Source organism: Asparagus officinalis, chromosome 1 (assembly GCF_001876935.1).
Source record: "Asparagus officinalis chromosome 1, Aspof.V1, whole genome shotgun sequence".
NCBI classification, from domain to species: domain Eukaryota; kingdom Viridiplantae; phylum Streptophyta; class Magnoliopsida; order Asparagales; family Asparagaceae; genus Asparagus; species Asparagus officinalis.
The window spans coordinates 25424140-25441337 of record NC_033794.1 but is presented as its reverse complement, the minus strand read 5'-3'; the positions used below and the strand labels follow the sequence as shown (position 1 = coordinate 25441337).

Below are 17198 nucleotides of genomic sequence, written 5' to 3'. Positions count from 1 at the left end.
CACCCGCATGCGAGTAGGTGGTTCTTTGCCACACAATGAGTAGGTGAAATCACCACACTACCGCTTGTTTTTCACTCGAGGGGTGGAGAATCGCCCATTCGCATGCGGGCGGTTCTGACAGGACGTGCACCCCATAAATTCTATGACTTCCAAGCCTAAGGAAGGAAAAACTGAAGGCAAGGTGATGAGGCGGATGATTACTTTCCAAATTGTGTCATAGATCCTCAATTTTCACAAAATCATCCAAACAACTCCTTTCACGTAACGTGGTGATGGTCACAACTCACAGGTCACAATTCACTAACATCGTCATAGATTCATAATGTACATTTAAACATTTGTAATGAAGAAGTATCGCTGGCTTTGAATATCATTATTACCATCCATGGCATCTCTAAACATCATCTCTTCTTTGGTATATGCAGGTGACCTACATATACCACCGAAGATAATCACTTTCATACGGTTAACTATGCAGCTAGATGAAGTCCAGGACATCAATAAACCTAAAATGTATTAGCTGTGCAAATTAGTCATAAATAAACCCATGAAAAACGTAGGTTCAAACTTGAAAAACAATTTGTGTTACAAGCCCATGATTTTAAAGACTTAATATGAAGATAAAGTACACCACTCTGACAGGAAACTGTATGCAGCAAGGTCAAAATACCAACATCCAGTAGACAAGTCATGGATTCCAAGTACGTGTTATACTCAACCATAAGTTTGTTCACCTATGTATTCATATGATTCCTTCACCTATGTATTTATGTGTTAGCTGTTTAAGCTCTTACCGAATCAATTGCTGTGTCGTTCAATGCTCAGTTCGCCAAACTGGAGATGAGCCAAACCGCTGCTGACGAAGTAATGCAAAGCTTATTGAGAAACAAATAGAACAAACATTCAAAAAAAACAAGAGGACACGGCATGGTTCAACAATTTGCATAGGTCTAAATGAGTTTATAATTTGAAGAAGAATAAAATATTTCTCTTGGAAGTATATAACTAGAGATATTTCTCAGTTGGTTGATTCTTCAATTTTTTTTTTCTTTTTGTTCTTCATCTTTGTCTCTTTACAACGAATCTCTCTAGGGATATTGAAAGTCATTTTCCTCCTAGTTTGAATTCATTTCGAGGATTACTCCCCTTAATTGTCTTTGGTCAGAATTGTTCTAATACTATCCTCTTTCAATGGAAATTTATTCAATTTCAATGGTAACATGTATTTCCAACAAGTTAACTTTCAATCTGAGCCAAAACAATTCTTTGACATCAATTTTGTGAACTATAGCCATAATCAATAGTGAAACCAAAAAGAAAAAGACCCAAGCAAACAATCACTCACACATGTTCCATGTTCCACTTCATGCTCTCCTTTAATTGAAGCTATTTGACTATGTAATATAAGGAACTGTCCTCCTAGTATCTTTTACTGATACTTCCATCCTAAAGATGCATGGTATTGCTTCCAGATACATCGCAACGTTAAATAGACGGTGCAAATTCTTCACAATATTAAACATAATAGCTATTATTCAATCAAGAATAATGAGTATCATTATACTATCTACTAAAACAATAAAATTGCACTGGAGCTAGCAACTATAGCTACCACAGTGAAACTCCCAACAGCTTTACTAGATAGAACAACAATATCATCCTTCCTAGGCGTCATTGTCTCCAATCCCATGATCTAGAACCAGCTCATCCAATTTGAGCTCTGCCACCACATATTCCATGGCGAAAAAAAACTCATTTAACTCAAATGTCTTCCCAAATTTTAAAATTCCAACCACAAATCTTCCTCATAATTTTGTCGATCTCTCCTTCTCAGTTCCTCTACAACGCCAAAATCCTACTTATAAGTACTCAGACTTACAAATTCGTTTAAACCAATTTCAATTGCTTAAATCATTATTATTATTTTTTAGCTTTTTACACTAATGTTGCAACATCGCACGGATCAATTTTGCTCATTGATATATGAAGGGACCGTCTCATATATAGTGATGTGATGTGGTTGAATCTCAACCAAGCTTTGTTGGCTGAGCTTCGCTGAGCTTCACTCACCTCACCATATGAGTGAGAACATGATATGTCATACGATGCCCATTATTCTCTATTCAATGACACAAGAGCCTCTAAAAGAAGAAAGCTCTATTTCAATTCTCTACGCACAAATAAACAACAAAAACATAAGAAGATAATTTAAATCAATAGAGAAAGAAACCCTACATCCTCACATTCTACATTCTACATGCGATATACTCATTAGAAATCTCTAGAAGAGTAGCAAAGAACACTCACATTGTCACTCGCTCCAATACCCCTCCTCTTTAGTCTTCTCATCATCATCACCCTCCTCCCCAATCTCCGTCACCGCCTCCCTAAACCTCTTCACATCCTCCACCGCTGCCTTCCGGAACATTCCAATATCCACTGCCCCGGCCACCATATGATACCCCCTCATCTTCAAATCCTCCGGCTTATCATGCGGCATCGCAAAACCTCCCAAATAAACCCCCTTCTTTTTCGTCACCCCTAGAACCCTCATCTCCGCCTCCTTCATCAAAGCCCTCACCTTTCTATTACCAGGGTCCCACAAATACCCCATGCTCGCACTCAGATCCAACGGGCCCATCTGAATACAGTCCACCCCCTCGACATTAGCAATCTCCTCAATGTTCTCCACGATCGCTTTAGGCCGATCGAACGCTGGCACATCGATAAAAGAGATCGTCCTCTGATCCGAGAGAGGTAGCCGTACATCGATGCCGTACGCAGGAGGCGCGGAGACGATCGTGTGCGCGGCACCGCGGACGCCGCGAAGGGGGGTAGGCGGCAGAAGAGACGGCCGTCCCTCGGCGGCGGCGGCAGAGTCGATCATGGGAGAACTATGATCCGGCGGCCCTAAGATCGAGGCTTTCTGCGGCGGCGCGCAGTGGTGTCCGGAGGCGGATGACGAGCCGGGGGTGGAGGCGGCGGAGAGGAGCGGAGGAGGGAGAGGGCGCGGGGGGATGTCGGAGGGGCGCGTGCTCCAATGTCGAGCGAACGCGTAGTCGTAGCCGAGAGGGCGGCGATCTCGCGATGGTGGGCGGAGTCGAGAGGAGGAAGATGCGCGTAAGAGGGGGTCGGCCGACAGCGAGACGAGACTTGAGTTGGAGGAGGAGAGGGTTAGGGTTTGAGGAGGGAGAGGATCTGATGGGGGGAGGAAAGCGAGGGAGGCTGGGGGATTAGGGCTAGGGTTTGGAGCTAGGGTTTTGGGGGAGTAGAGAGGGGGATTGAAGGGTTGAAAGGAGAATCGAGGTGGAGACATTTTTTTTTTTTTTTCCTCGCGACGATTTTTGACACAGTGATCGGCCTATTAGGGTCTTGGATCTCGTTTATATAAAGACTGGGGAGAAGATCAGTGCCGATCAGAGTCGTCGTCAGCAGGCAAGCAGGCATGGCGAATGGCAGGGCAGAAGAGAGAGACGAGCGGAGCGGTGTTCGGATTCATTTTGGAGTTGGTGGGGGATCAGGCGTGGGCTGTGTTTCATTGGGCTTGAAGAAGTTGGGAATGGTTTTTCTAATAAAAGCCCGGCCCATCTGATATTTGCGACGTAGCTCTCTGTTACTGGTTTGTCGACATTAGTCCCTTGAATTCTTGTTAATCTTGAAATTAGTCACCCAAATGACTGAACTTGCGACTACGTCCCGCAATTGTTACATATTCGAACTGCTTCTCTTGATTGGCGGGCTTAGCTTGGAACAGATTATGAGAATTGAGATATATAATGGCGAGTCTGATGATTTAAAGGACTACTTAATTATGAGACAATCTTCTAAGAGTTGGGGGATATAATACCAATTTCAATGGTTTGCGTTGAATTTTTGAGATCTTAAAGGACTAACATCGGAAGAAAAACCTAACTTTTCTACTGCTAGAAGACCCAAAAATGCAACAATTTTTTGAAAGAAAGCTTGTTTGGCTGCGCTGCACTTTATTGAGAATATGCGACTAAAATAACAAAATTGGGTGAAATCAGATTTAGAAAATTACATTTGATGCATTCATTTTGCATGCCAATCCTAAATTCATGGTATGGAAAATGTCAAACAAACAATGTCTTTGTTAAAATATAGGATGTCGAAGCTTGAGGGTCCTATTTTTTAATGCAAAACACACCAAATTTATGGAAATAAACAACCCCTAAGTGGTCCAAAGGCTTACGTCGTGACAAGAGGCTCACTCGTATGAAACATGGTACGAGCATTGATTGAAATATCAGCACATTAAAACTCCAATTGGTTTTTATTTTTTAAAATTCCCAATTTATTTTGTTTTCGTATTTATAAAAGAGAAGTTGATGGTTAGTCTATCTAAATTTGAATTTAAATTTTAAAATTTTAACTTATCTAAGAAAAACTCTACCATGCAAACTATCTACTTCAAGTGATTAAAAAAACTACATTTTCTTTTTCTCATAATCGTAGCAAAATAATGTACTCATTGTCTCTTTCTTCATAAGCATTTAAAATATTAGTTAATAGATGGCCTATAAGTTATAGTCTATAAAGAATTATAATCAATCATCTCTCTTTTTACACTAGAGTGGCTTAGCGTATTCAAAGGGTATATAAATTAACAATTATAAAGCGGGGGGATCAAAATAATCGGTGTGAACACGAGCTTAATACTTGTTATGAAAAAAACCCAATAGATTCATAATAAGTAATGAATAACAGAGCAAATTTCCAAAAATATGAGTTTGAAAACAAAAAATCCAAAACCAGAGAAAATCCCCAAAAACAACAAAAATCATTGAAAATCAGAAAACTAGCCGATACAGTGTCATCGGTCGACTGATAGGTTCATCGGTTGACTGATGAGATGACCGTTGCAACTGCTAAAAAGCTTATCGATCGACTGTTGGACACCATCGGTCGACTGATGAGCTCCTTCAGTCGACTGATGGCGATCAGTCGACTGAGCAAAAACAAATCAGTATTCCAAAGGAGTTCATCGATTGACTGGAAAACACGCACATACTCATTTTGAATAGTAAATTTGTTTTTCGAAGTGCTTTTAAAAATATCAAATAAATTTTAAAAATTGTAAAATTTGGGAAAATGTTCATCCGATGAAAACAAACATGATGGAAAAGAAAATTTTTAAACATCGTTTTCCGTTTGTGAAAACATATCATTTTGTAAAATCTCAAAAATACGAGTTCGTTTAAAACACTTGATTTTGACAAATCTATTTCAACCAAATTTTAGAATCAATTTTAATGGATTAATAGACTTTGGAAACAATATAAATAGTATAGTTAGTCTATTATCCAAAAACACAAAATATGAAACAATACGTATACAAAACAAAAAAAAATAATCTTTTAGAAGTATGAAAATAAAAAAATTTGTTCTTTAAAATCAAACATGTTTTGGTACCCAAACACTCTTGGTACCGAAGAGTTTAGAGGCATGACCCCTATCATCATAGCTCAATGCTCTTGGGTTATGATCCTATTTGGACGCATTTAGTACACGGGATCAGTCATAATAATAATTATGCAAATGACCCTTCCTATTGCAATAAGTGTAATGGAATAGACTCACTTATTTTTGTTGACCATGATAATGTGAAAGAGAAACATTTACAAATAAAGATGGTCCATTAAAATTATTTTTTGCAAATGTGAAACTTTTTTAAATCAAGACAAAAATTGGTCAAATGACCAAAACGACCATAAAAATCATACTTTATATGCATGTGATGACTATTAGGTGCAAGTGTATGTGTGTGAGATGCACATGGATCGAGTTGGATTATCGATACTAGAGTGTTTACATGCATCATAGCAATTTTTTTAGCTAAATGGTCTTTCGGCCGCAAATAGTGCATTTATAAACTTTGCTATATATGTGTGCATAGTGAGTGAATGATTTAAAATTTTTTGCACTTGACTTAGCACACATATTCACAAGCTTCTTATGATTGTCAATACATTTTAATTAAGGTTGAATCTAAAGAAGAAATACAGTTATTCATATGATTCAACTCTTCATTTTGCACATTTGTATTGATAATAGAAGTAGAACAAACATAATTATTCTAGAAAGAATTAAATTCATTTTTAAATAGTTACTACTTTTAACATGGAATCATTCTTTTCATGAGTTAAGCTAGCTATTGATGATGTCAAAATTTTATTTTTCAAGCTTAACTTATCATTGTTTTCTTTAAACATCATATTTTCTTTTATAATGATATCAAATTTGGAAGTTAGCGTCTCAAGATCGGATTTTAAATTTATATGCTTGCTTTTCAAATCTACAAAATTACTATGTAACTTTTTATAGGCATGTATTAATTTATCATATGCACAAGCGAGTTCATCAATATATATCATTATTGATATCAGACTCGCATACCTCATTAGGGCTATCGCCTAGTGGCCGTGTGCACGATGAGGCTCCAATTGTACTTGAAGTAGAATCCGCTAAAGCACGTCAGATATCCTCCAAGTTTTCTTGATGTGCTTTTATGAATTTCCACAAATTGTAAGCACTATCAAAATAAGCAAGCTTGTTAGATATGGATGAATCAAAGGCATTTGGCAAAAATTCTAACAATAGCTTGTTCATGGTAAACATCTTTTTATCATTATTACTCCACTTGGATTTCTCCAAGGTGGGTACAATATAAGCATAATCAATTATTTCTCATAAATTAAAATATTTAGATCTAACAAAAAGTTTAAATCTAACACACCATTGAGCATAATGGAAATTATCGAGTCTTGGAGTAATATTAATGATATAACCTAAACTAGGTGTATCGTTCATATCTATGATATATATGCAAGCAAAAATAACAAAACTAGATTAGTAAGATATAAAAGCTTGGATCTTTGACTCTAGGCAATTAAGCCACAAATTAAGAGCACCAAGTTCTGATACCACATGAAAGTACCCAAGAGGGGGTGAATAGGGTATTTGCTAATCTAATCCGATATTAATGCTAAATAAAAACTTATTTAACTAATATCCTAGTAAATATGATATCCAATAAGATATATGCAAGGATATAATGAACAAGGGCAATATAAACGAGAACACAAGATATAAAAGAGATAGTGTGCAAAAGACAATCGCAAACATAAGACAAATGATCACAAAGTTCGGTCGACCCATGACCTACGTCTCTGCTCCTCACCCTCGAGGAGAATCTCCACTATCTTAAAAACAACTACACAATTGGTTTTTAACACTCATCGATAATGTTTACAATCTCACACAATTGTCAATACACAATACACTTCTCTAAGTATTGGCCTAGCCCGTGTCACCTTCCTCAAGTGCTTGGAATTACTACCTCTCCCTAAGATTTACAACCAACGCCACTCATCTTAGAATTGACCACGTCTCTCACTAACCACTCCTCTAAGTGTCCTTGTGTATTACAATGTGTTCTCTCAACAATAAAGTGCAAGTAAATAATTTATTCTCTAAACAAGGATGAGAACAAAGTCTAATCTTACTCAAGGATACAACCCCATAACCCAAGTGTATACAATATGTGAAATACTAAAGCTCAAGGGGTGCGTGTGTAAACAATAAGAGTATTAAAAATTAAACTCAACTTAATCTAGCAAATATGTATATGATAATCAAAATGAGAATAAACTAGATTAAAGAGTTAGAAAAATTTCTCTAAAATGGCACAAAGAGATGTAGATGAGAATTAAGGTTGAACTCCTCAAAACCGAAATTGAAAGCTTCTTCTCTTTGTGAAAACTTCTTCACATAAACAAACCAAACTTTTGATCTTTTAAACTTGAAAATAAACTGCCCAAAATACTTGTAAAAATCTTCTAAAAACCTACAAAAGAATAAAGGCAAGAGGGGTATATATAGCCCCAAAAACGTAGCAGCTAAAAACTAGCCGTTGGCTAGAAAATCCTGATCAGTCGACTGATGACTGTAGACGGTAAAAAATACATCTGTGGGCTTGCAAGAAATCCGCCTGCAAGGAGAAGTTGCCCATGCAATTCGCCTAAGCTACGAGAATTCACCTTTCAACACAACTCGCCTGACCGAGTCAGAAGTCGAATTCGCCAGCAAACCTCAAGGTCGCCAGTACAGCTAGATATCTGCTACCCCACGTGCTAAGGCGGGCTTTCCCACCTCTCTCGACCTGAAGGGAGAAGACACGGTACTCCAGGCCCGTCGAGTGACCACTTGCAGTACGAGTGAGTGGGCAGGTGTCGAGTCGACCTGAATACTCATAAATGCAGTTCACCTCGTCCGTCTGAGTCAAGAGCTGGATCCGCCGACATTCGGCAAGCTGTCCAAACCCACTTGAGTATTGGGAACTCGCTTTCCCACATTTCTTGACCCGAAGGGAGAAGGCACGGTATTCCAGGCCCGTCGAATGGCCGCTCACAGTACGAATGATCAGACAAACGCCAAATCAACCTGCGCGCTCATAAATACGACTCGGTTCAATGGTCCAAGTCAAGAGCTAGATCCGTCGGCGCACAGTAGGCTGGCCAAATCCACTCGAGTAGCGGGCAGCCGCTGTCTTACATACGAGGAGGGGCCTTCACACTTCTATGTGACATGACGTGAAACATACCCCATCGAATGACCGTTCGTAGTACAGATGGGCGGCAAAACAATTTTTGACAGTACATGGTCACATCCCATGATTCAAGGAGTGACCACGCCATCTCTCCACCATTTAAGGACTTCTTCTAGCCACGAAGAAGAGGTCGAAGGTTCATAGTTAATCAGAAAGAGGACACATAACTTCTTCGAACCAAAAAAAGAAGAGGTTCAGCTATTTTCAGCCGCTCAGCGATTCGCCCATAGGTGATTCAGCTAACCGAACCATTAGCTCTCGGCTCTCGAATTGGGTCGACGACAAGCTCCTTGCATAACCTTTGAACTGTAACACCTCCTCTCAGTCCCGAGCCCTGATCGTCGCCGGACTCTGAGAACCGAACTCCATCAACTTGAGCTCCTACTGCGTACTGAAGCTCTCCAGCAACCTCGTTTGAACCGTCCAAGGGAAGCAGACTCAGCACGAGCACTGAGCGAAGCATCCTGTAGCTACCAAAAGACCCCACATTAAACAAGGAGAGCATTCCCTCTGCTTCTGTCGTAATTTCGATCTATTAGTTTGTAATAAGCCTTCTTATTAATACAAACGAAGTTTCCTGTTTTCGGGAGGTCTAAATTTGCACCGTACAGAAGATGGCGACCACAGTGGGAGAAGCTATTTCGTCTACCGAAATGGTGGTATCTCAGTTTGACGAAGTTGCTGTTGGGACAACTGTGGAGTCCCTGGGTCTACCGAAATGGTGGTATCTCAGTTTGACGAAGTTGCTGTTGGGACAACTGTGGAGTCCCTGGAAATCGAGTTCGACCAAGCCAAGTACGAAGAGTACTTGTCTTCTTCCTCGGGTGGCGATGCGTCCCGCAAACGCCACAGAGTCGTGCGCAGAGGCCGACCTCAAACGGCCAAAACCTCCACGCCTGAAGACTCTACTCGAGTCTCGTCGAGGGAACCTACCCCCTCAAAATCGATCAAAGCCAAGCCAGAGATCGAGAGCACGGGACGGGAGCCTGCCAGATGGGTCGCCAAGCGGCCCTCACAGACACCTGTCCCGGAAGAAACGCCGGTTCATTCCGACATAAACCCTACTGTCACAGCCCACGTGGACATTCTTCTCTCTAAAAGAACTCGCCAGCGACGGCGGCAGACACTCGCCGGAAAGGAGGCCCGAGCCTTCGTCTCATACAATGGCCTGAACTATCATGCAGGCTCGAAAAATGTCAGAAGAAAGGACAACTCGCCTGACGCCGGGAGGCTCTCCAAATCAGGAGCGCCAACCAAGAGGGACGGGGCCACCCACTTGTTGGCCTTCTTGTTTTGATGATGTTTAACAAACAATTTACCACTAATGTTGTTTGTCTAGTGTCTGTGCATTCCTATGTATTGTAGACAAACAACGTTGTTGGAGGTTGGATGGAATAGAGATTCAACGATCATATCCAAAGGAGGTTGGCGGAATGTCGGTGAAGCCTTGCAATTCAAAGTTAAAGATCAAGTTCAAGCTTCATCCACGAGATTACCAAGTAGAGCTTATTGAAGACCAATCAAGCTTGGGTAATTTAGTTTAGGATTTATATTATGTGTGTTAGATACTCTAAGCTCAATATAATATACACACATTTTTTTGGTTTCCTTGTATATATATGTAGTCACATATATATACAACACAAGTTTTAGTTTTTATGTTTATAAATATGAAATTACATGTTTCATATTGTGATTTGGTTTATCTACTTAGATATGAAACAAATATATTTTCATATACATACTCATAGGTTTCATTTTCTATTGTATTTGTAAAAATATTGTATTCTTAGTTTGTAGACTTTAATATCAGTTTATACATGTTTTACTAAGTCTATAAAATCATTTTGTAAAATTTTAAAAGTTGGTTTAGGTCAAAACATCAAACTCATGTGTTTACATTTTCATGTTTTGGACTATTTTGCAAAATGATGATATGAAGTACTGTAGCAGCCGACCGTTGCTACAGTAATGGCTAGTTCAGTTTTTTTGTTTATTTTAATATTTTGGGGGTGTTTTTCTTGGTTTTTGGACTTGTTTCATAAGCCTATATATACCCCATGCCCTCATACTTCTAAGAGGACTTAAGAAATGTTTTAAACAAGTTTAAAGAGTTTTAAACAAGGGTTTAAGTGTGTTTTAGTGTTTGTTTGGTTTGAAGATTGTTTTCACAAGTGGAGGAGATCATCTTCTTGTTTGGGCTCCAATCTCCATCTCTCCATCTTGTCATCTATTGGAGAAGTTTTCTAAACTCTATCTAGCTTTACATTTGCTTAGTTATTTGATTATCATTCTTTAAAGCTAGTTTTTATATTGAGTTTAGATTTGATTATATTATCTCATTGTTACACACACCCACTTGAGCTTATTGTATTTGCATACATAGTATATTAGGGTTGTGAGAGATTGTAACATTGAGTTTGTGCTTAATTGAGTTCTCATCTATTGTAGAGAACAAATTTATATTTGTTACATTGTGAGTGGTGTAAGGTTTTCGGTGAGCTAGAAAACCGAGTGTGTTGTGAAATACTCTTGTACACCGAGTGAGGAGTGTGTGGTGAGAGTCGGGGATCGTCCCAAGAGGAGTGGCGTCGGTTGACGTGCCTAGGGAGAGGTTGTAACCGAGCACTTGAGGGAGACACGGCTAGGTCCAACACTTAGGGGGTATAGAGTGTGATTGCAAGAGTGTGAGTTGTAGAGTTTTCGGTTAGCTAGAAAACCGAGTGTGTAGAAGAAGTTTCGGCTTCCAAACCGGATTGTGTTAGTGGATTTCTCCCCGGGAGTGGGGAGCGGAGACGTAGGACGGAAGGTCCGAACTCCGTGATCATATAGTGTGTTTGAGTGTGCTTTGGCGTTCATTTATATTCATGCTCATATCTTATATCGCCATTGTCATTTACTCTTAGTTCATATTATCCACTATCTTGTTTATCTTATTTATGTTTATATCACCCTTAGTTTCATATCCTTGCATATAACTCATAGTATATCTCATTGCTAGGATATATCCCTTGTTCATATTGTTTATCCTAGCTCACATATATTATTGTATTTCATACTTGCTAGGATAACTTATTAATAAGTTTTAATTGGCATTTAATCGGATTAGATTAGCATAAGACCCTAATCACCCCCCCTCTAGGGTCTAACAATTGGTATCAGAGCTTGGTGCTCTTTGATTTAAGGTCTAATCGCCTTGAGTTAAAGATCCAAGTTAGCTTATTGTGCTAATCTAATTTTGAGCTTTATTTGTATCTTGCTTGCCTTTTATATTATGGATATGCATGGTTTAGGTTATGCCATTAATATTGCTCCAAGATTAGATAATTTCCCCTATGCCCAATGGTGTGTTAGATTTAAACTTTTTGTTCAATCTAAACACTTTGATTTATGGGAAATTATAGATGATGCCTATATTGTGCCCACTATGGAGAAATCCAAGTGGAATAAAAATGATCATCGCATGTTTACTATGAACAACATTTTGTTAGAATATTTGTTAAATGCTTTTAACTCATCTATGTCTAACAAGTTTGTTCATAAGCACATCAAGGAGACTTGGAGGCGATCTGACAAGCTTTGGAGGATCCCGCTTCAAGTTCATATGGAGCTTCATGCACATGTGCACTAGGCGATAGCCCTAGTGAGGTTTGCGAGTTCGAATCTATTAATGATTTACCTAATGATGAACTTGCTTGTGCTAGTGATAAATTATTGCATGCCTACAAGAAATTGCAAAATGATTTCATTGATTTATAAAGCAAGCATGTAAATTTGAAATCCGATCATGAGTCTTTATCTTCTAAGTTTGATACTATTTCTAATGAAAATATGATCCTTAAAGAAAACAATGAAAAATTAAAATTGGATCATGATTCTTTGCTTTCAAACTTTGCTAAGTTAACTCATGAAAGAGATAATGTCATGCTAGAAGTAGTAGCTATTAGAAATGATTTTGATAACCATACATGCTCTACTTCTATTATCAATGATGTTGTGCATAATGATGATTTGAATCTTGTTAAGGAACGCATATCATGCTTAGATTCAACTTAAAAAACATGCATTGATAACCATAAGAAACTTATGGACAAGTGTGCTAAATCTAGTGCTACAAAATCACCTACACACTATGCACACTTGTATAGCAAAGTTTACAAGTGCTCCTTTTGTGGTCATAAAGGCCATTTAGCTAAATTTTGCTATGATGCACAAAAACATAAGAATATTAATCCCACTTGTGCATCTCATCAAGTTTCTTCATCACATGTACACACACATGCACCTAATTCTCATCATAAGCATGCTCATGTGTATCATTGTGATTTTTGTGGTAGAGTTGGTCACTTAGCTAAGTTTTGTTTTGATTTGCGAAAAGTTTCTAAATCGCAAAATATTTCAAGTAGACCAACATTGTTTCAAAATGTTTCTCATTTGCAAAATAATCTTAAAAGACCATCTTTATTTGCAAATGTTCCACGTGCACCTTTTAATGGTCAACATAAGCAAATGCTTCCTTTCCATTGTACATATTGCAATCGGAAGGGTCATTTGAGTGATTATTGCTATGACCGATCCCGTGCACCACATATGTCCAAGAGGGTTCATAACTCTAGGCAGCTTAAATGATAGGGGTCATGTCCCTAATCAATCCAACACCAAGAATGCTTGGGTGCCAAAATATTTTTTTTCTTAAACCAAAAATTTTAGTGTTTTATTTTTTTTTTTGGTTTTGAAAAATTATACTTTAAACCTTTGAACATGAAAACAATTTTTTTATTGATTAAATTCTTTTGTTTTTATGATTATTGCTTTTGTTTTGATGAGAGGTTTGTACTTATATAACCCTCCGAATTTAATGGGTGTTTATTCCCAAATCTTGTTTACCGGGTGCTAAAATGTTTATATGGATTGATACTAGCTCAAGAGCTAGATATGGTTGCCTCTCTTGATTTTTTAAAATCAATGATGATTTGGTTTTATGTTCTTATATGATTTACTTGTGATTTATGATTTCATTGGTTGATTTGTTTTCATTTGAAAACTTTTTACATGATTTTCATGTTCCTTTTCTTTTGATTTCATAAATCTATTTTTGATCTTTATGTTTTTGTTAATGAGACACTATTTTCATATTGAGATATTTATATGTGTTCTCGTTATCTTTTTGTATGTGAGTGATACTTAGCATATTCATGTATGCTTGCTCACATGTTTGCCATGATCCTTTTATTGCTTATATTCTATATGGCTTTTTGATAGGGGGAGCAATCCTTATATCTTTTTATGTGTTATACTCATACATGCTTATTGATAGGGGGAGCTTTCGCTCTCTTTCATCTATATGGTTTTCCCCTTTTTTATGTTGTCAAAGGGGGAGAAATATTGTGAGTATATTCTTTCTTGTTTATATGCATGTCAATTATAAATTATACATTCATTTCCTTCATGCATATATTTCTTTTTGTAAATTGTTTGTCATCATCAAAAAGGGGGAGATTGTTGGCCTTCTTGTTTTGATGATGTTTAACAAACAATTTACCACTAATGTTGTTTGTCTAGTGTCTGTGCATTCCTATGTATTGTAGACAAACAACGTTATTGGAGGTTGGATGGAATAGAGCTTCAACGATTATATCCAAAGGAGGTTGGCGGAATGTCGGTGAAGCCTTGCAATTCAAAGTTAAAGATCAAGTTCAAGCTTCATCCGCGAGATTACCAAGTGGAGCTTATTGAAGACCAATCAAGCTTGGGTAATTTAGTTTAGGATTTATATTATGTGTGTTAGATACTCTAAGCTCAATATAATATACACACACGTATTTGGTTTCTATGTATATATATAGTTATATATATACATGCATGGTTTTAGGTTTTCATGTTTTGGACATACTTGCAAAATACATGAGTTTTCAAAAATGGAAATTCAATTTGAGAAATTCTTTTTCTAACATGTTTGTTTTCATGTTTATAAACATTTCGTAAAGTTTCATCAAGTTTGGAATTGATTTGTTATGTTTAAAGGAATTTACAAATTCACGTTTTCGTTCGTGCACATGTTCGTGCATGTTTTACAAAACAGATGAGTTTTCATAAATGGAAAGTGATATTCAAGAAATTCTTTCTTTGACATGTTTATCTACATGTTTAGAAACTTTCATCCAGTTTTTACTATTTTTGGAGTTGATTTACTGTGCCTACTTGATTTTACAAAATCGTGTATCACAGCAGATTTTCAGAAACTGTATTTTTGTGTTCAAACATTTATTTCTCTCAACTGGGAAACGAGTTTTCACAAGTGGAGGAGATTATCTTCTTGTTTGGGCTCCAATCTCCATCTCTCCATCTTGTCATCTATTGGAGAAGTTTTGTAAACTCTATCTAGCTTTACATTTGCTTAGTTATTTGATTATCATTCTTTAAAGCTAGTTTTTTTATATTGAGTTTAGATTTGATTATATTATCTCATTGTTACACACACCCACTTGAGCTTATTGTATTTGCATACATTATATAATTAGGTTGTGGGATAGTGTGACATTGAGTTGAGCCTAATTGAGTTCTCACCTTGTTAGAGAGAACAATTATTTGTTATTTTGTGCTTATTGTGAGATTCACTTTGTAATACACTTGTGCACCGAGTGAGGAGTGTGTGGTGAGAGTCGGGGATCGTCCCAAGAGGAGTGGCGTCGGTTGACGTGCCTAGGGAGAGGTTGTAACCGAGCACTTGAGGGAGACACGGCTAGGTCCAACACTTAGTGGGTGTAGAGTGTGATTGCAAGAGTATGAGTTGTAGAGTTTTCGGTTAGCTAGAAAACCGAGTGTGTAGAAGAAGTTCCGGCTTCCAAACCGGATTGTGTTAGTGGATTTCTCCCCGGGAGTGGGGAGCGGAGACGTAGGACGGAAGGTCCGAACTCCGTGATCATATTGCTTGTTTGAGTGTGCTTTGGCGTTCATTCATATTTATGTTCATACCTTATATCGCCATTGTCATTAGCTCATTATCTATAACATCCACTATCTTGTTTAGATTGTTTACCCTTGAGTTTATATATCCTTGCACATACATTGCCTATATCTCTTTGTTAGGATATATCTTGTTATTCATATTGCTTATCCTAGCTCATATACATTATTGTATTTTATACTTACTAGGATAACTTGTTAATATATTTTAATTGGCATTTAAATCGGATTAGATTAGCATAAGACCCTAATCACCCCCCTCTAGGGTATAACACCACTCAGGTGGACTTCGCTTCTCATGTCATATCCCTGATGCGAATAAACCACCCCAAGCAGGTGAGCCTACTCGAATAGGCGAATCCCCGAAGGTTGGCGAGCTTCGCCGTAGCCCTTTGGCGGATAAACGTAAAGACAAAGAAATAGGCGACACCTCGCGAACCCGCCCGTTCAAGCGAAGGGTTGAAACTCGCCTACATACTAGAGTTCGCCCAAACGTGAAAACTCGCCCGTCAAGGCGAGATCGCCTAACTCCAGCACCAAAACGCTCCACTCAGCGTGCGCCAGAGAGTACATCCAAAGCTCTCTCATGTGACCACCCGGGCGACCCTTCTGATGCTGGGGGTTGTCACCAACCACCCACAGAGGACCTCCGGGGATACCTGACTCGCAAACGCGCCATGCATGAGGCAAATCCTCAGTGCCATTGTGAAAGGCTCATCCACACAGTACTCGCCGACTGTCAATGCATAGGAACGGTGAGGCCTTCGGTGTTTGAGAGACTTTCTCGACAGTCTTCTCGACCAAGGCCCTCCCATCAAAAGAGTCGTCACCAAAAAGGATGCGCTGCCGACGACCTAGAGCTCCCGTCTGCTACAATCAACATGACGGTCAAGGGTAAGGCGGCACTTTCCGACTCTCCAGATTCGGACTCCGTCCTGGGGCCTAATCCTCGCTTTGTTCGGTAAGGACAAGATGGCATATACCAGCGTACCCATAGCCGCAGAGGAGTAAGCATCGGGTTTGATTACTCCACCTTAGCACCTCCCTCCTACGGCGAGGACGAGGTTCACTCGGCGGCGGCCATGTCTCAGACCTCGTGCTCAAGTCAGGATGCACTGGTAAGGGTGCACATGACTGAACTCGCCCATGAGCAGACGGTCGCCCAGAAGCTCGAAGAACAACAAGCGACCATAGATTCCTTAAGAGAGATGATGGAACAACTTCTGAACAAGAAGAAGAAGAAGAAGAGAGCCCAGCACACCTTACCCCGGCGAATAGGGGATAAGGAGTGGGTGCCTCCCCATCGTCCAGCAGTTGAGACGGAAGATAACAGTAATCCATAATCTGATTACTCTTCTAAGACATCGCTAGGGACATCGCATACTGGGGGTAGCGCCCGTGACAAGAGGTTCGACGAGTTCTAGAACCAACTCAACGCACTCAAGCTTCAGCAGAACATGAACAAGCTGGGGGTGGTTCGACCCTACCCTGTCGAATGGGATACGGTCCCCTATCCGGAGAAGTTCAAGCCAATTAGTTTGGTGCAATTTGACGGCAATGGCTCGCCCTCGCAACATATTTACTACTTCATGGCACAGACCGG

The 17198-nt window shown here is 39.0% G+C and overlaps 1 protein-coding gene across 1 annotated transcript; it reads right to left on the bottom strand.

The window, feature by feature from the left end:
* On the bottom strand, positions 2123 to 2887 carry LOC109832244 (4-hydroxy-2-oxo-heptane-1,7-dioate aldolase-like). Its single transcript, XM_020399675.1, has one exon. It carries the CDS (start codon positions 2885 to 2887, stop codon positions 2312 to 2314), a length of 576 nt encoding a protein of 191 aa, XP_020255264.1. The 3' UTR covers positions 2123 to 2311.

Coding starts and splice junctions, on each gene's coding strand:
- LOC109832244 (XM_020399675.1), bottom strand. CDS start 2,887: ATGATCGACTCTGCCGCCGCCGCCGAGGGACGGCCGTCTCTTCTGCCG.